This window comes from Mercurialis annua, linkage group LG1-X (assembly GCF_937616625.2).
Source record: "Mercurialis annua linkage group LG1-X, ddMerAnnu1.2, whole genome shotgun sequence".
In the NCBI taxonomy this organism is placed as follows: Eukaryota; Viridiplantae; Streptophyta; class Magnoliopsida; order Malpighiales; family Euphorbiaceae; genus Mercurialis; species Mercurialis annua.
The window spans coordinates 71164090-71187451 of NC_065570.1; the positions used below are offsets into that span (position 1 = coordinate 71164090).

The 23362-nt window shown below is 32.4% G+C and overlaps 4 protein-coding genes across 5 annotated transcripts; all 4 read right to left on the reverse strand.

Moving 5' to 3' along the window:
* Window positions 1–1163: 1163 nt before the first annotated feature.
* On the reverse strand, window positions 1164–2725 carry LOC126682888 (uncharacterized acetyltransferase At3g50280-like). The gene has a single exon (XM_050378657.2). It carries the CDS (start codon window positions 2589–2591, stop codon window positions 1254–1256), a length of 1338 nt encoding a protein of 445 aa, XP_050234614.1. The 5' UTR covers window positions 2592–2725; the 3' UTR covers window positions 1164–1253.
* A 1820-nt stretch (window positions 2726–4545) lies between these two features.
* Window positions 4546–6196, reverse strand: LOC126682879 (uncharacterized acetyltransferase At3g50280-like). Its single transcript, XM_050378649.2, has one exon. It carries the CDS (start codon window positions 6038–6040, stop codon window positions 4700–4702), a length of 1341 nt encoding a protein of 446 aa, XP_050234606.1. The 5' UTR covers window positions 6041–6196; the 3' UTR covers window positions 4546–4699.
* A 1286-nt stretch (window positions 6197–7482) lies between these two features.
* On the reverse strand, window positions 7483–11478 carry LOC126682870 (polyadenylate-binding protein 2-like). The gene is made up of 9 exons (XM_050378638.2): window positions 10974–11478; window positions 10518–10636; window positions 9688–10344; window positions 9511–9588; window positions 9340–9429; window positions 8859–8996; window positions 8356–8532; window positions 8064–8270; window positions 7483–7972 (listed from the first exon to the last, which is right to left on the reverse strand). Exons 1-9 carry the CDS (start codon window positions 11230–11232, stop codon window positions 7727–7729), a joined length of 1971 nt encoding a protein of 656 aa, XP_050234595.1. The 5' UTR covers window positions 11233–11478; the 3' UTR covers window positions 7483–7726.
* Window positions 11479–15626: 4148 nt separating this feature from the next.
* LOC126677248 (WUSCHEL-related homeobox 4) lies at window positions 15627–16921 on the reverse strand. 2 transcript variants are annotated; one of them, XM_050371797.2, is made up of 3 exons: window positions 16573–16921; window positions 16079–16363; window positions 15627–16002 (listed from the first exon to the last, which is right to left on the reverse strand). In XM_050371797.2, exons 1-3 carry the CDS (start codon window positions 16825–16827, stop codon window positions 15844–15846), a joined length of 699 nt encoding a protein of 232 aa, XP_050227754.1. In that variant the 5' UTR covers window positions 16828–16921; the 3' UTR covers window positions 15627–15843. The 2 variants fall into 2 exon arrangements, with proteins under 2 accessions (XP_050227754.1, XP_050227745.1); XM_050371788.2 differs by having other exon boundaries at window positions 15627–16005; window positions 16573–16914.
* Between the last annotated feature and the right edge of the window lie 6441 nt (window positions 16922–23362).

Consider the following 23362-nt stretch of genomic DNA (forward strand, 5'->3'; position numbering starts at 1 on the left):
GAACTCTTCCGCGATTTACAGAGGGAATTTATTCCCTGTCAGAGGGAATAAATTCCCTCTGACCGAGTGGTTGTAGACCGCGAAAAATTTCCACGGTCTACACCACTATATAAGGGGGAAATCATTCCCCCTTATTCACACAACAACATAAAAAAAAAATGTGAAGAAAATTTAGAGAGAGGTTAGAGAGAGTTAGGGAGTTAGGGAGTTTTAGAGAGATAAATTTTGAAGTTTTTTTCGAGATATTAATTTATTGTGAAAAAAATTTTACGGAGTCTATTTTCGGAAAGGGATATTATTTTTCGTGGCGGATATTATTTTTTGGCGCGGAATATTATTTTTTGGCGCGGAATTATCGGGTGAGTCTTTAAAATTTATAGATATATTAATTTTTAATTATTGAATATAGTTAGATTAAAATGATGTTTATTTAGATTAAAATAATATTTCAAATGTAGTTAGTTAATATTATAGTTATATTTAGTTAAAAATTCTAAAAAATATGTATTATAAAATAAATTAGATTAATGTGTAAATGTAATTAGATTAATGTGTAAATGTAATTAGATTAAAATAATGTTTGAAATGTAGTTAGTTAATATTATAGTTACGACGAAACAAGGGAATGAAAGGCCGCTTTGCGTTGGTGATTTAGTTCAAAATTTTAAAAAATATGTATTATAAAATAAATTAGATTAATGTGTAAATGAAATTAGAATAATGTGTATAAAATTTATAAAAATGAATAGAGTATATTAAAATTAGAAAATCGAATATATGAAATTTTTAAAATATTTTTAAATTAGGTTGAAATTAGTGAAAATATTAAAATTTATGATTTATATTATATAAATAGATTTGGAATTTACATTTAATGTAAAAAATTTGAATTTATATTTAATGTAGAAATTAGTGAAAATATTAAAATGTAGTTAAAATTATATTTTTTAAGTGTTACGCGGTTTGCTTTTGTCTATGTGGCTCCTCCCTGACTGGCCAGCGAGGAGCCACGTAGACCAGACCGCGGAACTGTTCCGCGGTTTGCACAAACCGCAGAACTGTTCCGCGGTCCATAATGCATAAAATGGGAATTTATATTTTTATGGGCCTAATTTCAGAAATAATTAACAAATTAGTAATTTAATGGTCATTAACCCAACAAACATGGCATTATTTTGCTACTCTCATAATCATGTTAAGAATATAATGACTGCCTAGAGCAGAAGTGGAAGTAATGCTGCTGAGGAAACAAATTAAGAAACAGCAACCCAAAATTCTTGATCAGATTCAAGTGCACTCATTATTTCGGGAGGAAGACACACCTCTAAGTCCACATTTCCACCACCTTCACGCCCTGGATAACCCGATACTTTCCCACTAAACTTATGCGCATACCCGCTACGAAGTGCCAAAGCTTTTCCCAATCCGAACTCATTTCCATACTTATTAAATCTCGGCGAGCTCCCCATCATCACACTGTAAGGATCATTAACTTCCCTAATCCGGTATATTTTTGGATATTTCAGCCAACATTCAAGTAGCTCGCGGAGTTTTTCATTGGTGTGACCAGCCACTGCCTGGTTCACCTTCCCTGCTGCCCATCCGAGATCGTTATCCAGCAATTCACCGGCTGTTGCTGAAGCTGCGAGAGCATATATGCAGTTCCCGAAGTAATTTTCTGGTAAAGGCGGATTTAGTCTTGACCTGTCATTGCAAGCCAGTCTGCAATTGGTGATTTGATCACGGGGAAGATCACGGGCGCGGGTAATGCACCTCCATATAAACGCAGACAGAGCCTGGAAGGAGGAAATCTTGCTAGTGATATTCGTATTTGCTTTTGCTTTGAGTTTGGCAATCGATTCAGAAGAGAAATGGAACATTCTTTCCTTAAGCAGAGGTGGTTCATAATGGCTCAGGAACTGTTGGTGATCCGTAAATGGAAGATTAACAATTGGACCATAGCCGTCAGGAAACCACCGCTTGAGTACCGGGGGGCGTGAGATTGTAATGTTTTTTCCTTCAGCTTGAAAAACTTCAGAAAATGAATTCAAGAATTGCCAGAAAGAAGACCCGTCGCCCATAACATGATTCATAGAACACCCGATAAAAACACCATCAACTAGATCCGTCACTTGAATTGTTAGCAACGATCTGAAATGACCGTCATGGTTAAGAGCTCGATCATGATCAAAGAAAGATTGAACCACCAATGGTACATAATTCGGTGTAAGAACATCTGATATTGTCATGTTAATAGAAGCATGAACAAATCTTGCTCCCGGGCTGTTATTACATTCCACGTAGACAATATATTCGGCCGGGTCTTCAGTCTTTGAAGTAGTAAGACGGCCGATCAAAGGGTAGAAATGGAAAAGTGTGAGAGAAAGGGAGTGTTTGAGCTTGTCTAAGAAATCGGTAATCTTGAAATGTTGTTCCGATGGTTTGGCAAAGAGAAGGCCCTTTTGGATGCAGTTAGTAGAAAGCATAGCAAGATCCCATGCCGCTAAATAATAAGGTTCATTAGCTTCTTCCGGCAGGTGCGGTGGCTTCACGAAGCATTCTGATATGAAATCAACGGTTGCTGGATTCATTTCTTGAAGGGGTAATTGACAAAAGCTAGTCGATGAGTTGTTATTAGAAGAGAGCTAGACGATGAGTTGCTAATTAGCTCTGATATCACAACTTTCTATGTAAGTTCAAATCTTATCTTTTTTTGGGTAGTCGATTGCTAATTTGCTAGCTAGCAATAAAAACAAAGTTTGCTGTTTCATTATTCATATAAAATGCTTGTATAGAATATTCAATTGTTTTATTAAAAAAAGAATTCAAAAAATAAAGGAGATAATAACCAGTTCCAAACCATGGGAATTGGTTCAAGTGGTAAGCAGTTTGTTATCGCTTAAGTAAGGTCTCGGATTCGAGTCTAGTGAATGCAGGAAATTCCCTCTGGCAGACTCACCTACCATGTCAGGTGCGCAACACAGGTCCAATTCGAATTAGTCAGGGCGAAACTCTGAAAACCGAATGGACTACAAAAAAAAAACTAGTTCCATATTTAACAACATACTCTTAATGCACACGGGCAAAACTAAAAAATTTAAAATGGGGAGCAAAAAACAATTTATCATAGAAAATATGACTACATCATAATACAAATATATATAAAAAATAACATATCAAACTATAATACATATATATACTCAACTAAATAATTAACATGTTTGCCAAGAATTTATAAAAATTATATATTTTATAAGATGTTAACAAGAAATTAGAGAGGATAATTATATAAAAATATAAATTTGATAACTATATTTTTTTTTAAAAGAAGAAGTACGATTTATTTATTTTGAAAAATTTACAGAGCAGTCGCCACTTGTTCCGCCCCTGTTGATGTGGGTGTTTAAAGGCGTTGAACTACTAGAGTAACTTGAGATCGACTCAAGAGTCGATCTCGAACTTTAGCTACTTGAGTTTTATTTTGAGTTAATCTTGAAAGGACGAACTTTTTATATTCAATTTGATTTTGATAGTTACAGTCGATCCTCTGATAATTAATACACATGGTGGATCAAAAATTTATTAATTATTAGAATTATTAATTTATTGAATTTGTATAAAAAAATTATAAAAAATATTTTAAAACATCTACATTAATAGACATAATATTAATATTATATTATAAAACAACTAACTAAATACACTTTACAATTACTCAATTTAAAAGAAATAATTTTAAATTCAATTAAAAAAATATCAATTGATATCAAACTAAAAAATAATTATTAAGAAGTTATATTCATAAAGTAAAATAATTTTTAATATTTTTTATATTAGAGATACTTTACTTACTTTAATTTATTTATCTAATAACTTCTTTTAAAATTTCTTAAAAGAATAAGAAAGTCATAATTTGATGGTATTTTAACTTTCGCTTTATGAATTAAGGTTAGTATTGCCTCAAATAAATCATCAATTGTTATATATTTCTTTAAAAAAATCTCTCTAATAATTAATATTCATGTTGAATATATTTTAAATTTTATTAATTATTAAATAATATAATTATTAATTATCCGACGTGGAACGAAGTTGGTTCTCTCAATTTTCTATTAATTATTAGAATTATTAATTTATAAAATATTAACTATTAGAGGGTCCACTGTACTCGAGTTTTATCTTGAATACAGCTTGAAAAACAAACCTCTTTTATAAATAAAGTAAAAAAAAAATTACTATATTGATTTTTTAATACTTCTGAATTTAATAATATTTTTGTTAATTATTGAAAAGCCCAATTAATTTGAATGACATTTTGACTTTTGAATTTGTATAACACACTCACATTAGTGTTTTGGATAGTTCGAATCTGTTGGGATAGTTACACCGTTCATTGATCAAGAAAGCTTACCCATTCTCCTCGTCAGTTTGACGCGGCTCTTTCTGTCTTACGGCCCATCTATAAAATGGGTGAAAAGTGAAAACATTTTTCAAATTATGGCACAATTACTTACAGTATTGTATAACTATTGGATAAGATTGCTCTAAAAATAAACATTTAAACTTCATTGATTCAAATAATCCCGAAACTAAAAGTACAGTTAGAGTCAGAAGAACTCTTAAATTTATTGATCAATTAAAAACTGCTTAAACAAGTCTTAAAGCCGATAATAATTTATAGAAAACTCCAAAACTGTGATCAAAGAGCATCCATGAATTCTGGATCAGATTCAAGAGCATCCATTAAATCAGGAGGCATGCAAATCTCCAAATCCATACTCCCCCCACCTTCACGCCCTGGATAAGCCGAAACTTTCCCACTAAACTTATGTGCATAGCCACTGCGAAGTGCCAAAGCTTTCCCCAATCCAAACTCACTACCATACTTATTGAACCTCGGTGAGCTTCCCATCATCACACTAAATGAGTCAAACAACTGCGGAATCTTGTATATAGTCGGAGATTTCATCCAAGATTCAACATTCTTGCGGGTCGCCTCATCGGTGTGATTTACCACCGCTTCATGCACTTTCCACGCCGCCCATCCAAGATTGTTCTCTAATAGCTCACCAGCTATCGTGAAAGCTCTAAGTGGATATATGCAGTTCCCAAAGTAGTTTTCCGGTAATGGCGGGTTTAATCTTGACCGGTTATTACAAGCTACTCTGCAGCTTGTTATTTGATCGTGTGGTAGATTACGAGTACGAGTTATACACCTCCACATAAGTGCAGATAAAGATTGAAAAGAGGAGATCTTATTGGTGTTGTGCTCTGAATTAGCTTTTGCTTTGAGTTTAGCAATAGACGCTGATGAAAAATGAAACATTCTCTCTTTTAGCAGAGGTGATTCGTAATGGAGTAAGAACTGTTCGGGATTGGTAAACGGAAGATTAATGACTGGACCATATCCGTCAGGAAACCACCGCTTCAGAACCGGGGGACGTGAGATTTTCACGTCGTCTCCTTCAGCTGCCCGAAATATTTCGGAAAATGAATTCAAGAATTGCCAGAAAGAAGATCCATCGCCAATAGCATGATTTAAGGAACACCCGATAAAGACGCCGTCAATTAGGTCAGTTACTTGAATTGTTAACAAAGATTTGAAATGACCATCATGATTAAGAGCTCGATCATGGTCAAAGAAAGATTGGACAATTGATGGAACGTACGTAGGTGAAAGAACATCTGACAATGTCATTTCTACGGAAGCATGAACAAATCTTGCTCCGGGGCTGTTAGTACAGTCCACATAGACAGCATACGAAGCAGGATCATCACCTTTGGTCGTCACAAGGCGGCCGGCGAGCGGGTAGAAATAGATTAGTGTTTGAGCAAGGGAGTGTTTAAGTTTGTCCAAGAAATTTGTGATATTGAAGGCATTTGGAGATGGTTTTGAAAAGAGAAGACCCTTTTGGATGTAATGAACAGAGAGCATAGCAAGATCCCATTGTGTCAAATAGAAAGGCTGATTTGCTTCGTGAGGCATTGGTTGAGGTTTTACGAAGCATTCTGAAATGTGTTGAACAGATTGTGGATTCATCGTGTCTTGCACCTTAATTCAGCTCTGAAAACTGCAGCTTCGGCTGTTTATTTAATATGGGAGATTCACATTCTTACCTACCAAGAACATCTTGTCAGAAAGTTTACTGGTAAGCTCACCAACTCTATCGGCGTTCCTTCGTCAATGAATAGAAAAATAGTGTTTGGGGAATTTCTTGGATGCTGCAACTAAAGATTAATTAACATTTACTAACATGTTTATAGTCAACATTTCAAAAAAAAAAAAAAACATGTTATAGTCAACATTTTAATTTGGTCAAAAATAGAAAAATAGTTAATCAAATTATGTAAAATCATTCAATCACATTATCTTATTAAACATCTCCAAGATTATATTTAAAACTTATTCCTCTCCCATCTACAATACATGTCGTATCTGACTTTAACACAAAAACTAAAAAACGATTAATATGTTTCAACTTATACACTTTTACTAAATTTAGTCTATCTAGTTAACATTTATGATTGATTTATTTTTTTATTATGTTATTGTATTGGTTCTTTAAATATATTAATAGGAAAAGGTTTAAAAAATAGCAATTAATGCATTTTCTGATATTTTAATTTGACAAGTATTATGGTTCCAAAAAATTCTCAACGTGCCAAATATTACGGACCGTTCATAAAGATAGAAAAAGTAGTTATTTCACAAGAATTAAGAAAGTAGTTAATTATTATTATAAAAAAAGTAGTTAATTATAGGAAATTTGGGATAATTTTCCTAAATTGTCCTTTTAATTTTTTGAAGTAAATTATAATAAATTAGTGATTCACACAACACAAAGCCATTATATAAATACTAGCCAATAGAATTTTAGATGTATAAAGAGTATAAATTGAAATTATAAATCAATCAATATTGATATAAGGATATTTTAATAATTTTATAGTTAAGTAACACTATTTTTTATCTTTACGGGACGGAAAGAGTAAAATAAAAGAATTATTAGCATAAAAATAAATAAAAAATAGACAATCATATATGTTGAAACCGAGGAGTACAGCGAATAATTGCTTTTAAAATATTCAATAGTCGAACAAAAGAAAGTGAAAATTTGACAAAATGCCTTTCATGGTTTGCATTCTATATATGCTCTCATGCAATTGCTTTCTTCCGCTGACCAAGCCGTCACCAGCAGCAAAGAGAGAAAAAAAAAAGCCAATATCAATGCCACTTAATATCTTTGAACAAGTGAATAGAAAATTAACGTTATCTTCTTCGTCAAGTTATATTTTACCATGTAAAACAATTACATCTAGATTTATACACTGATAATTTGACCTGTTTTTAGCATGCAACAACAATAGGTAAAGGAACTGGTACTTCCTAAATGCATACAATATGAGAAGAAAAACAATGGTGTAAACTCTACTCAATCGACCCAATATTTAGCTGACCAACAACAGCAAAACGGGAAAACATTTGGAACAAACCCACATGTAACGTTATTATCAATTCTGAAAATGTCAACACAGTCGAAAACTTCTGAGACAAATATATGTGGTTCAACAAAATATATAAAATCCTGGATAACAAGCACTCTGCCAAGTATCGACTTCCAGTAATTTACCAACTATTAAATTGAAATAAAAATCTGCTTTGACGATAACAAAACTCTAAAGTTCAAAACCACTTGCAACTATTTGCTTCTCAGAAAGCAAAGTTTTAAGAGACAAGGCCATCATTCAGGGAGAGTGAGGCAAGCTGATCTGCAGGGTTGTTTGCCTGCTGCTGCGAAGCAACGGTCCTAAGGACTTCCATGGCCTCCGTTACTTTTGCCTTCAGCGACTCAGGTGATTCGAGCAGGTGCAAAACCTCAGTCTGATCCATCTCCAAAAGCATGCCTGTGACCTTGGCTGCTGATTCATGCTCCAGCTGGTCCACTAAAGGATAAAGACTTTCACCCAGCAGCTGTACATAGCCAATAACCAGAATAATTTTCAGGTCCAATAAACTAAAACAAATATGAGGTTTGCCGTTAACAGACAAGACATAATCCTACCGTCCTTTGATGTTCAGGGGTTGCATTAGCAAGCGCTGTAGCCAAAGCAGTAATGGGAACAGACTGTCCAGCAGCAGCAGCATCTCTAATTGGCATGCCACCCATGTTATAAGGAACAGAAAGCATGCCTCCAGCCACACCAGGCATTTGAACATCTGACATGTTGCGACCAGGGGGATAACGATACACACGTCCCCTGGGAAACATCTATCACACCAAATTTTATACAAGAATGAGTTTTGACCAAAGAACAAGGTCCTTTTGTTTTGACAAAAAAGATATCTCTAATTACCTGCTGCGGCAACATAGGAACTGGCTGCTGAGTCTGTTGCACTGGACCTGCACCACGTCGTCCCCCGGGCCGCTGGCCTTGTTGACCCTGCTGAACCATTGGCATAAAGAGATTTGGCATGGGAGAACCGCCTGGTCTCATTCCAGGAACAAGTTGCTGCTGGTAGCCAAATCCAGCCTAAAAAAGAAATTCACAATTGTCATCCACAATCAAATTCTTGTGAACATAGATAATCTCATCTCGTGAGAAACTATATTCAAAAATACACATGGGTATAACTATAATCAAATGATGCATGTAATGTACCAAATATGTTATCATAATTGATATAAATATGAAGGCGTGTGTATCAACGAGAATCATACATTTCCAATAAAGAAAATAAGACATTAAGATGGACATAACATTTGTAGCCATTGGAAACCATTGGCCGAACAACCATTTAGTTAACCACACAAGCACCTATTATGTAAGTAAAGCAAATCAAAACAAAGAGAACTTACGTGAGTAGGCATAATCGCTGATGGTCCTTGACCATATAAAAATTGTTGTCCCATACCTGGAGCACCTGGAGAATACATAGGCATGCGAGGGCCAACTGAAGGTGCCATTGTAACTGGCCTCATCTGTGAAAACTGGGCCTGCATAAAACACAGCTTATGTGAGAAAGAAATCATACTGCATCATCTGATCAAATCCAGCAAAAAGAGGGTCTATCTTAGGACAAGACATCTATTAGAAAAACAAATTGTTTTTGAGGTGTTACACATCTCGGAAGGAATACACTCTGAAAATCTAGGAAACAGTCAGAATGGCTTCCAAAAGGATCAAAAAGGCATGGTAGATCGCACTGATAAATTCTAAAGTACAACATCTATGCAAGCAGAGCAACAAAAATACTAGTTTATCCAAAAGATGGCATGTTTGAAAATAGGATACTTATAAGCCATAATTAAAATATGCTAGCTCCAATAGAATACCTACCTGAAGCCTTGCCCTTCTCTCTTCCTTCCTTTGTGCAAGTGCAACATATAGAGGCTTGCTAATAATCATTTTACCGTTCATCTCTGCAAGCTGTAGAAATAAGCAGCCAGCAACTTCTGATCACATACTACGATCATAATGAAAAAAGTAAAAATAACTGTATAAACTTACTGCTCGAGACGCTTCTTCAGAAGTTGAAAAGGCCACGAAACCAGCACCTCTGCTAATTCCACTTGGGTCACGCATAACCTGCATATTTAGAAAGATGAACAATAATGGTTGACACAATTTCAAAGATAGTTGAAAAAAGATCAGCAGGGCTAATTTATAATTATCATATCTACATACCTTGCATGATGTAATAGTACCAAGGTCAGAGAAAAGCTCCTTAAGCTTTTCATCACTTATGCTGTCATCCAAATTCTTGATGTATAAATTTACACCTTGGTACTTGTCCACAGTTTCCTTTATACTCTGCTCAAACCGGCTTTTCAGTTCAACCTCTCTTTCAGATTTTTTCTGTGCTTTTCCAACATACCACTCCTTATCATCAATCTTCTTTCCATCTAGGGACTCGACAGCTTTAGCAGCATCATCAGCATTTTCAAAGTTCACAAAACCAAAACACTTTGATTTTCCATCTGCATCCCGCATCACTACAGCACTGGTAATTTCTCCATATTCCCCAAATATTTTCTTCAAATCCTCATCCGTTGTTAATTCAGATAAATTTTTGACATAAATATTATTAAATATTGTCTTATTTGAGACGGTATCTCTTTCCTGCTTACGAAGAAAGTGTCCAACATAAACTTGTTTATCATTAATGAGCATACCGTTCAATTTGCCTATAGCATTATGTGCAGTTTCCTCACTTTCAAATTGTACAAAACCATAGCCTCTTGACTGGCCTGAAGAATCTGTAGCCACCTTGCAAGAAAGAATGTTCCCAAATGACGAAAAAGTGTCGTGTAAGGCTTTGTGATCAATAGCCTTATCCAGGTTCTGCAATCCCCAAAACAACATAACTGTAAGATAAGCATGAGAACCGATTTGATTTACTCTACTGTGTTAATAAAATCAAAAGGACTTTAAAAAGGGTAATGTTTTGAATGAAGAAGTAACATTTTAAATAGGAGGAAGGGGGGAAAACAATATGAAAGTAAATATGCACACACCTTGATAAAAATATTTCCTGTTCCACTCTTACGAATACTTGGGTCGCGATGGGAAAACATGATCCTAATAGGTCTGTTATTAAGTGGAGTAAAGTTGAGTACATCCAATGCCCTAGCAGCTGTAGAAAAAGGATGGTGTATCGCATGTGATTAACATTAATACAGATACAGAAACGGTATATCTACTTAAACATTGCAGCCAGTATACATAAATAAATCAAACTAAATTTGACACCAAATTCTAAAGGATACAATTACAATTTTAGAATTTCTGGCTAACAGTTCACATTAATTTTAGAAGACAGGGACAGTAAAACATATACCAATGACTAATTCGTAGCACATTTTCTCTAATTCTACAATGCATGTTACAATTTTAGCTGATATTCTAACTAAAGTAGGACAAATAAATTCAGTTCAAAATTTTAAAAATAATTTCGGTCACAGTACACTAACCATCCTGAGAACTGCTGAAATTCACATAACCATAACCCAATGATCGCCGGGTCGTTAAGTCCCTACAGACCCGAACCGAAACAACCTGCCCGACCTGATTAAAAAAATCATAAAGCTGCGAATCTGTCACATTATAATCAAGATCTCCAACATACAGAGACGTAGGCATGAAAGGGACACCGCCCGCATTCGCCGCCACTCCATTGGCTCCCGGCATCGGCGCCGCAGCCGTCTGATGCTGAATCTGAATTTGCGCCATTATAATATAAACCCTTCTAAAACCAAAATTAAATTTTAAAACTGGAACCCTAAAACCTATAAAAACGTTAAATTAGAGGTATTCTTAAAGGAAAATTTGCTGATAGAAAGATGTGAGGGAGGGTAAAATAGGGATAGAAATTCCGGTAACCGGATACTAACGACGGGTTACGACGGAGAGAGAAAAAATAATTTTTTAAATTTTTTTTTGGGAGGGCAGAAAAAAACTGCTCCGCAACCGGCAAGATAGACACTGTGGAGTATATATAGTAGGGGTTATTTGGAGAAATAAACCCTACCATAGTGTTTAAGGACTGAGTTTTAACCGTTGGATGTTGTATTTTTCATAACTTGCAGTTTAAGTTTGACGGTCAGGATTTGGAAGTTGTGATGACCAGTAAGAAAGTGAAGTAGTACATTACACTTATGACACACTGGATTACACGTGGTGGAGTTACTGTAAAAGTAAATATGCAGATCATTTTCACCTAGAAGAAGCCCTGATATCTAACTTATTTTCCATTGAAGTCCTTTTATTTTATTTTAAAAATATTGACAATAGTTAAAAGTTTTAGATACTATATTCAAAATTCAGAATATGTTTAATTCTGTATATGTGAAGAGCCAAACTTCATTATTTAAATTAAGTTTTAGATACTCTTTTTTTTTTCATTGGCATATTGCTCACATCCTCCTATGTTAATTACTTAAATTATATTGTCTAAACTAAACATTCAACTATGATATTTATTTTTTATTTTTCAAATAGGTTTATAATATTAAATTTCAAAATATTAATAAAAATATTGAAAACCAAAAATATATGTTTTTCTTATGCATATAGAAACAATGTTTTTTAGTTTATGTAATTTTATACTATGACAATGTCACTTATTGCTTTTGTATTTTATATGCTAATTAAGAAAAATAACATGTTAATTTATTGTATTAATTACTTCCCAAAAACAAAAACCAAGCTAATTTAGAAATAAGAATATTAGACAAAAAAGGAGATAATTGACAAATTGTAAAAGGATAATTATGTCCAAATTTTAAAAACTGCTCTGATCCTATCAAAACTTGCTCTGAAAATATCGCCACCCAAAATAAATTGGTCTTATAGTATAATTTTTTTAACATGAAAACATAAATTAAAAATAAAATTAGTAAATATATTATTGTTTTTTAAATATTTATAGAGAAAATAAAAATCAAAGATTCATAAATCAGAGAGTCAATTGTAGTAAATTAAAAAAAAAATGTATTTAAAATATTCTTTAGTTACAAAAAGTATTTTTTATTATAAATTATACACATTGCAAATACTCGTACGTATATCTTGACTATATTTTTTTTATAATTTTTCTTGTCATTTTTAGCACTTTTTAGTGTGGCGTGTTTTATATTTTACATTCGTGATCGCCAACCTCGAGTGAAGATTAAAAGGATACGAACATAATTACTTTTTCTTCAAAAAAAGATGAAAACTCTAAGACACCGTTTGGATTGAGGGTTATTAAAATCCATAGATTTTAACAAAATCGATGAATTCTAAATCAATGGAATTTAAATCCATTGATTTTAAAATTCCATCGTTTGGATTGAAAATAAAATCAATGGTTTTTAATATTATTTATGGAAAAAAATAAATAGTATAACAATCCATCATTCATAAAAAATGGTGGATTTGGACTTTCCCACCTAGTAGGTGGGAAATCAAAACCCTCAAAAATGATGGATTGTAGAAAATGAGGGAATTTATAAATCCATGGATTCTATTAATTTTTTTTTGAGGCAAACGATGGATTTTGTCCAAATCCATTAATTGTTTAAAATCCATCGTTTAGAATCCATCAATCCAAACGATGCCTAAATATAAAATCAAAAAAAAAATGTTCTAAATACTTTTATGATGATCTTTTTAATTTTAAGTTATTCTACATAATAAATTTGCTTAAAACGCCAAATTACGAATATATCCACTTTGATTATTGTTCAAAACCACTACAATCTTCAATCCATGCAAGTGATTTAAACTTTTTGATTTAATGTTTGAAAGTATTGTTTAGGTTGATTACGAATGAGTTTTGAAGGCTAGCGAGAGAAAATGTGAGTTTGACGAGAGAATATATTTATGGAAATTAAGAAAATAAATAAAAATTATCTCGCATATGCAATATTTATTATAAATGCAGATTTGATGATCGTTAGTGATAAACTCACTACTAGAAAACAAGAAATAGCGACAGAAAAATCTGTCAATAATTTTTAAAAAATAGCCGTAAATTTATTTACTAACGGGTAACCAACATTAGTAACTAAAAATAATTAAATAAAATGATATTCAATATTCACATTTTGAAACAACCTGCAATGTTTAATATCCTCAATAATTTCATTTCCATTAACCCACCAAATTGACCTGTATATTTGCTTTGCACTTACAATATTATTTTTTTTTGTGAGAAATCACTTACAATAATATATTAGGGCATATGTTTACATTAAATTTAGGAGAAAGGTGTGAAAATGATCCTGATATTTTGTCTGCGTCTCATCTATGCCCTGAATGTTTTTTTCGCCTCAAAAATGACTTTAACGTTTTCAAAAGTGAGCATTTAAACCCTTCCGTCAACCTGAGCTTATAATAGTGTTAACTCAATCTAATGTGGCAACCAAACAAATAAAAAGATTAATTTTTAATACATATAAATGTCATATAGTCAATAATAAACAATTGGTGATAAAAAAAATTAAATCCACTTCATCTTCTTTTACACATCCTCTTATAAGTTATTTTTGGGACGAAAAAAACATTAGTAGCACAGGTAAGATATGGGCAAAATATTAGGGCCATTTTACACCTTTTCTCTTCAATTTATGTTGTACAACTTTTAAATGAGAATTTTATAATTGAAGTATAGTAGTAATTTTTAGTGTTTTAAAAACCGAATCGGTGGCCGAACTGGTGAGACCACCGGTTTCCGGTTCAGTAACCGGTTCAATCGGTTTAATAAATTCAAAAAAAATTAAAAAAAAATCTGATTATTTTTACCAGTTCAATCTGGTCCAACCCGGTTCAACATCCGGTTTTTACTGATTCAATCCGGTCCAACCCCCTTCAACTAAAAAATCCGTTTTTTTATAGTTTTACACCTGACCACTGACCGGTTTGCGGTTTAACCGGTCGAATCGGCCGGTTCGGTCCGATTTTTAAAATACGGGTAATTTTATAGGAGGGTGTGTAAAATTGAAATTATTCACAATGTTGTCGTATGTTATAATTTGAATTGGACAACACGAATTAGGTGTGTAATAAAAATCATTCTACCTAAGAGCTGTTTGTTTCAAGATTCAATTTTTAAATCTTATCAGTTTTAATTTTTTTAAAAAATCTATACTCATAATTTGTTTTGAATTGATGTGGCGTAATGTTTTTGTCTATGTATGAGTACCAAATTTACCTTTCGTGATGTATTCAATCTTAAGTCAATGTCTGCTCCAAATGAATTATAAGTGTATTTGACTAAAATTTAAAAGATGATAGATTAAACTGATAAAATATAAAAGTTATGGTATATTTAATAAAAATATTAAAATTATAAATAACAAATTCATTTTTTGTCTAGTTTATAAAATTATAAATAACAAATTTATTTTAAGCTGGAATGAATACTCACATATTTCAAATGGGATTTCGTTGTGCAAATTATGAATGTACACAAGGTAAATATATATAGAGAAATATTTGTGTGAATCTAGTTCACCACGTAAAATTATATAACATCATCCATTATGCTTTTGGTTTTGTTTTGCTCTAGATTACAACTAAAAAAGAGGTATGCCACAAAACCATCTAGGCCACCACAAAATATATTTGGTAGATTTTAAGTTGATTGAAGATAAAAAAAGAAGCAGGATCCCTCCTGAATGGATTTAAATTTGGGTGATGAATCAATGTTTTCCCTCCAATACAAAACCATGGTCATGGCAATTGGCACGGCTGGTGAGGCAGTAGCCCCACCAGAGCACTACTGAGTGTAAGTATTTTCTTTTCTTCGGAAAATGCATTTCAAATGACTCTTCAAAAACAAAACAAAACAAAAGAACGTTCATGCTTGTTGAATTTGATTTGTTACTTTATAGAAGAAAAGTCTTCGAGGATCAGAACAATTCCCATCAATTTGTTCCCTTTTCTTTAAATTCCTTGGTAACGGTGGAAGAAGACACCACCCTCCCTTTTCCCATTTTCAAACTCAAAAATAGGCTTCGGAAGGTGCGTGGACTTCAGTGTCCATAGCCATCGCCCTCCTTTTTAACCTAAAAGCTTAAGTTGTCTCTCCACCAGTTTTCTTTCTTCTTTGTTAAGTCAAAAGGAATCACTCACTCTCTATATATAACAAAGATCATTAAATTAACAATATTAGAATTATGGCTAAGAAGAGACAATTTGTTCTTTCTTTCTTGAAGTAAAGGTGGAAAATAAATAAAGAAAAGCAAATCATGCAAGCTGCATTGCATATCATCATGATCATGATCACAAAGAGAAATAAAAAGTTGATTCATTTATCAGAACAATTCATTTCCATTTTTTTATTTGTTCGAAACTCCTTCATCTGCCTTCCGGGTGCAACGGGAAAAGCTCCAGAGTTACATTTCCTTCCTCTCTACATGAAGACCTGTTTTCTTGTACTATTTCTACACACTCAACGCCCCAGTTTCTGCACTTTTTCTTGTACGGACTATCTTCCTCTCTCTCAGCTACTTCTCCCTGCTGTATATACATTTTCACTCAATAAACTATACAAATATAGTCAAAAACAGGACGGTCTGAGTAAAGGACATACCTTAGTTTCCAATGATATAGCTGTATTATTAGGGCCCGGAGTTCTCGGACTATGGGCTAAACCAAGGTTGTTACGCTTCTGCTTTTGGCGTTCGCGGGCTTTGTGGTTTTGAAACCAGTAAAACACATTCTTCCCTTCAATCTTGCCAAATCTGCTTAGCTGTGCAGTGATTTGTTCTATTTGTTGAGCATTTGGAGTTCTCATTCCTCCCTTATACAGCATCTCTAGTATTCCTATCTGTTCTTGCGTCGGGTTCCACCGCGTCCCTCCCGGGTGCGTCTCGACCTGCATCAAATTAAGCTCAACATGAGCTGCTTTGAAGTCTTCCAAGCAAAATTCATATTAATTACTACAATATTGCGGTACTCTTGACATTCAAGAAATAGTTTCTTGACGTACACATGCAACTTCAAGAAACCATTTCTTGAAGTATAAAGCATTTCAAGAAACAATCTCTTAAATATATAACTTCAAATACAAGCATGAGAACGAACCTGAGGTGGTGATTGCTTCTTGATATCATCATCGGAGCCGTGTTTTCGAGGACCGCTTTCAGGTCTAATGAAGCTCTTAAGATCGAAAGAAGTGACAGTAGTGGTAGTGCTAGTGGTATCAGTGGTAGTAGAAGTAGGAGAATTAGGTAACTTAGGAGCAAGAGGACGAAGACGCTTGCAGCCAAGCGAAAGAGAGGTCTGTTCGTGCTCCCAGCTGAATCCACGTGCCAACTGATGCACCTTCATGCTTCCCATGGTGGAGGAATAAAATGAAAGTGAAGGAGGCAATTATATAGAGAGAGTGGAAAATGAGGTGGTGCTCAATTAATTAGAACAAACCAAAGACCAAATGATGAGGCGAGGTTGACTTGGGATTTCCATTTTTAATAAAGTAAGAAAAAAGACATAGCAGATACTGTAGACTGTAGGAGCAAATTAGTAAGAATGTGTGCGAGGCAGCGAGTGCATATGCGTGTGGGTTGGGCAGTCTAATCGAACGGGGTCGTTTTTTCTTGCTTTCATGATAAGTTGTTCTTGCTTTTCGGTGCTCTCTCAAGCTTTAATAATTTCAGTTCTTATAAAGTAGAGATAGAGAATTTATTTTTAAAAAGAAAAAAATGATTCCACCAATTGTGAAACTTGAAAATGGAATTTCAAGATACGGATCATATTGGGAGTGGTAGCTGACATGAGAAGATCAACAATTTTGATACATGCATATATAAAAAATTCGGTCGTTTCTTTTAAATGGGTGTAGTGTAGCTAGATTTTGGACAAATTTATTGGATTTTATTTTTGTTGGTGCATGCCATATCCAATATTATTCCTCTTCTTTTGGAACTGTAGCTCCCAATTTCCACAGAGTTTAAACTATAAAAACACAACAAACCCCACCCTAATATTATTCTCTATGTTTTAATTAGAAAGTCTTATTATCATTTTATTTAATATTTTATTTAAAAAATCTCATGTAAAGGTTTTAATATATTTTTACTTTATTTATTTTATTCTTTATTCTATTTTGATAATTAAATACATTAGATTGATACATATTGTTCATACTTTTTACGAATAAGATGTGTCAATTGAGATATACATTTACATTTCTACAAAAAAATATTTCTGAAAACCTCGTAAAAGAATTGTATGAATTTTAAGCTTTATAAAGTATTTTGTTTGATATTAAAATAAAATAAAATGGTAATAATAAACATAAACTAAAAATAAGATATCAATTTAATAAGAAAAAAAGAAAAAAGAAAAATTGGTGGTACCACCACCAACCAATTGTTTGCAGATGCGGTGGTGATTAGTTAATAACTAATACGTATTATTACTGAGACGTAAATAATAATTGTGTTTGCTTATAAAATGATGAGTTTGGTGAGCAGAGAAGGGATCTGGACTGGGCTTGATCTGATAACTTCAATCACGGAAATGTTGAGCGAGTCTTTCACATGCACGTGTGATTGGAGATACTTACTTACATCAACTTACTGAACTGAGTGTGAGACATGAATGGAATGCCACATTTTTTCCATTCTAAATCATGATCATCAATTCTATTTCTGGTTACCAATTCTTTCATCGTCATTTTTTCTTCTCATTTCCGAATTTTTCGGTGCTGATTAACCTACTTCAAATCACATCCAAGTAAAATAAAGAGAAAATAAGTTAGCCTAAAGAAAATTAATTTTTTTTTTTTTTCAAAAAAAGAAAAAGCTAAATCGCATCTGTAAATTGGATCCTAAAGAAAATTACCAATGATAATTTTTTTTTATGTTTAAGTCGGACATATTAAGTTATAAATTAAAGTTCTGAAAAAGAGACCAATAGGGATTGGTTCAAGTGGTAAGCAGCTTGGTATCGCTTAAGCGAGGTCTCGAATTCGAATCTTGTGAATGCAGAAAATCCCCCTGGCAGACTTACCCACCATACCAGGTGTGCGATGCGGGTCGGATACGGATTAGTCAGGGCGAAACCCTGGAAACCGAAGGGCTTACCAAAAAAAAATTTTGAAAAAGAGTCTTAAAGAGTTTTTAGTTTTTAGAGAAAATTAGGTGGAAGCAAAGATCAAAAGCTGAATTGGCTGGCTATAGGGATAAAAACACTTAATATTTTCATAAGAAAGTCTGACATAGGAGGACTGTAAATAAAATTGATGGTCTGGAAAATGAGTTGGGTAATTGAAAGGAGGAACTCGATGACATTGAGAAGACAATGTATAAATTCCACGATGATCTCTTCAGATCTGCTTATCCTAGTAATGAGGATACTCTTGTTATTATTCAACCTGTGAGACCTTCTGTTTCATAAAACATGAATAGAATGTTGTGTGCTATTTTTACTGAGAGTGATATTGTCTAAGCACCGAAGATGGCACCAACTAAGGATGGCTTTCCGACACTCTTTTACCAGAAGTACTGGGAAAATGTGGAAAGGACATCCCTAAGATATGTTTAAGATCTTTAAATGATCATGATGATCTCAAGTGTATGAATGGAAATGTTACTGCATTTATCCCAAAAGTTAAAAATAAATGTGTAAGTTGCTGCTTGTAGACATCTAACTTATGTAATATGGTTTATAAATTGGTGTCTAAGACCTTGCTAATAGATTTAAAAAAGATTTTAGGAGTGGTAATTGATTGTGCACAAAGTGCTTTTATGCATAGGAGGCAAATAGTTGATAATGGATGTAGAGTGGCAGTAAAGCTCATTGATAATCCCTCTACATTGAGGAGTGAAACGACTCTGAGATGGTGGATAGCAGTGTGGAAGGCAGACGTTCCAGTGAAGATTAAAATACTTTTGGAAAGGATTCCACGACTAGCTCCCTGTCAAAACTAGCTTAATTAAAAAAGGTATGTCTATTGACCATATATGTGTTAGATATTGCTCAAAATCAGGAACGTTTATTCATGCTCTTTGGTTTTACAGAGTTGCTAGAAGTATTAGGTCTTGTTGAGGTAGATATGTGTTGTTGGATCCGAATAAATGTTTGGATATTAAGGATTTTATGATGTTTTAAACAAAGCTAATAAGGGTTATCCTTTTGTTGATATGAAATGATAGAAATTGTAATTTATTTGGAAAATCTGCTAAACCTCGTGATCAGATGATGAAGCGGACAGTAAGCTATTTAGAAGAGTATAATATTCAGAAAAATAGGTGGGGTACTGATCATTATAACATAAGGGGTAGTTATGAAGGTTCGGACTTAAAATGGATACCACCTAAGCAGAACATGTATCACGCATGATATGCAGGTTGAAGCAGGGTTCAATATGAAAGAATAAAAATTTGGGAACTCGCAAGGCGAGGTTAGAACTGTAGGATTTTAGTGATATGATTGGATGACACAGGTTAGCACAGGAGGAACTACATCGGTCATAGACGAAGTTACATTAGCGATAGAAGAATCCCTTTTCAATTCTTTCACATTTAGAAGTTGTTGTAGACACATTTTCAATGAATGTTGCCCGCTTAGGTCTCTCTTAATAAGGGAGCCAATCTTTCGGGTAGAAAAGCTCTTTCGGAAACTAGAAGTAGTTTTGTCGGTTGTGTCCCTTCGGACACATATCCTTTTGTGTTGGATGACATTTCAGCTTTTTAATATATACTTTGTCTCTAAAAAAAAGTTCATATTTCCATTCGTTAAATTTAAAACGTTAAGTTGACTAAATCTACTCTATTCATTACCAAATGAATGGTGTAGATCAAAAAAACAACTAAATTAATTTACACCATTCATTTAGTCACGAATGGTATAGATCGTAAACTTAACCTCTTAATTGAAATAAATTTGAGGAAATCCTAATCCATTAGTTCTATCTATCCAATTAATTAATTATCTGTTGTTAGTTATAGGATTAGTACATAGCCATCCACGAGCATAGAATAATTATTAACCTTTAAAAGCTTTAAAAATAATAATGAATATGCTTTCTGGAAAGGAAGGAGTTGTTGAGACAAAAAAAATAACTTCTGGCAATCTATTAGAATGCACACTTTCTTCAAAAGTTAAAGAAAAAAATGTATAATTGATATGCATAGATCTATAAGAAATCATTAAGCTTGTCAGACTATTCTTAATAATCTGTTTTTATAACTAAAGTGAGTGATTAGATAGCTAACCTCACTTGAATAAAAAATCACTTAATTAGTTTTCTTCATTCATCCCTTAGTAGTTAGTACTGAACACGTACTTAATTAGTATTACTTTGTAGGCATTGCCATATAATTCAACAAAAGCAGCTCTATCATATTGCTTAGCATGTACTAATTAATTGTACATTGGATTGCATTTGCACCACCTCCATTGACATATTTGTTTTTAAGGTCTTTGACACAATTTCAGTTAGCAAGATGTAGCGGCAATTTTGGTGTTTTAACTTTGCCGTATTTAAATTCGAATTCATACTTAATATATAAATATTAAAATTTTATAATACTAAAGTATTTTCTATTAATAAATTTTCATTTTCGTTAAATAAAATTGATGTTGTCATTACATGGACGTCTATTTAATAATTTTTCATAAATAATTTTTGTGTTGTTTAAATGATGGAGTACCACATGGTGGTCATGTCCATGCCAAATAAAGTCTTACGTGGCGTAACATTAGACATCTATATATGACTTGATAGAGGTGCCAAATTTTTCCGTCGATGTGAACTCTTGGAGAAGATCAGCCTGTTATCTGTAGAGTAACTTTTATCCGTTTGACGACAGATAACTTTTATCCGTTTGACGTAGCATAAAACCTATTAGCCCGAAAGCACCGTGGAGAGCAACAAAAGTCCACAAACCGCCTAATTGACACCAACGAATAAAATCTCCTTGTGCTTTAGGATAGTTTAAACTCTAATGTGCATTCTTTTACCCATCTAATTTCCTAAATTTAATGTTTCAGCTATCAAACCTCTAAATTTATTAAATAATCATATTTGATCTCTAAATTTAATAAATAAATAAATAATGAACCCCTCCATACACAGTCTTTTAGAATGTTTCAAGTGTTTAACATAGAGGAGTTCAACGTTTATTTATTTATCAATTTCAGGGGTCAAATATGATTATTTAACAAGTTCAGATGTTCGATAGGTGAAATATTAAATTTAGCGGTTAGATGGGTAAAAGAAAACAAGTTTAGAGGTCAAATTATATATCAAACATCTATGTTTTGTATATTGAGTAAATTAATTTCTTTTTCTATCGAATAGATATTCGCATAATTATAATGTTAGGGCAATGTTTGGTTCCATTTTGAAGCGTAGTTCATTTCGTTTTAATAAATTTTATTTAAAATGTATTTTCTAATAAATTTTTGTATTCTATATCACAAAAATTAAATATAAAATTTATTTTAAATGATATCAAATAAATATTAAATTTGATATAATTTTAAGTTTAATTAAATTTGTACATAACTAAAATAATGTTTTCATCAAAATTTTCTATTACTCATAAAATTTTATATCGATATTTTTTTTTGTAAAATTATCTCTAAACTTTTCTCTATGAAAAATTTCAAATCTCGAAATGTATATATTTTCACACTCTAAGAGTATTAATCGCTGTAACATATGAATTTTATCTCTTGTAACTTGTTAGATCGATCGACTTCTAAAACACTACTTAAAATTTTATGGATTCTAAAATTTATTAATTTTCTCAGTCTAAAATGTTATATATTTTTCTAAAATTTATAAATATTCTCGCTCTAATATATATAATTTTTTGCTCTCTAATATTTATGAATTTTTTCTCTTTAAAACTTATAAATTCTTTTCTCGGAAGTTCTTCTTTTTGTAAAAATTTCTCTTTAAATTTTTTTCTTTAAATTTTATAAATTACCTCTTTTCAAAATTTTATATTTCTAAATTTTATGAATTTTGTGAAAAAGTGTATGAGGCAAATCTAAACTGTACTTAAATGTAATATGTTTTTTCAAATTTATTTAAGATATTTTTTTTCTTATAAAGATATATTTCACGTCTTGATATTCGTTTGTAAATCTAAATTCCATTGATTTTGCAAAATTTAAAATAAATATAACGTTAAAATGTAAAATTTTACGTAAATTTATTAACAAACCAAACACGGTTGTGTAAAATTTTAAGCAGTTCTTAAAAAATGTATAACACATTCTTAATCTATTTGATGAGAATAAAGATGTAAAGAAATATATTTAATTTTTATAGAACTGTAATTTTAATTATGAATTGAAATGGAAATATTATGTGAAAAGAGAGAAAGAAAAATCAAATAACACGTATGAACTTTGTCCAAGACAATTATTAGGCTTCATAACTCATTCATTCTACAGTGTTTGTATATTTAGTTTTTTAAAAATATTTTATTTTTAAATAATTTTTTTATAATTATAGTCTTTTGGGATAAAACGTTGTTGCTTCATGCTAATTAAAACGAGGGTGTTTTTTATAATTCGACAGAAAGATATATAAAGTAAATAGTTAAAGACTATTTAAATATAAAATATTTATAAAAAGCCAAATAAATATAAAGAGCTTATGATGAGTTTAATATAATTATCAAGGATGCTGTGCGATAGTAGTGATAAAAAAAAGGCATAGGAAACATATTGGACGACATAAACAAGTGTCTGCATGTAGATATGAATGTACGAAATAGAGAAATGATTTAGTTAGATGTGTGATTTATGTGAATTGGTCAAAATTGAGAAATGAGAGAAGAATTAGGTTATGAGTGTGGGATCCCACACAGTGGAACAAACGGTGGAAATCCATCATTAATGAACACATTGC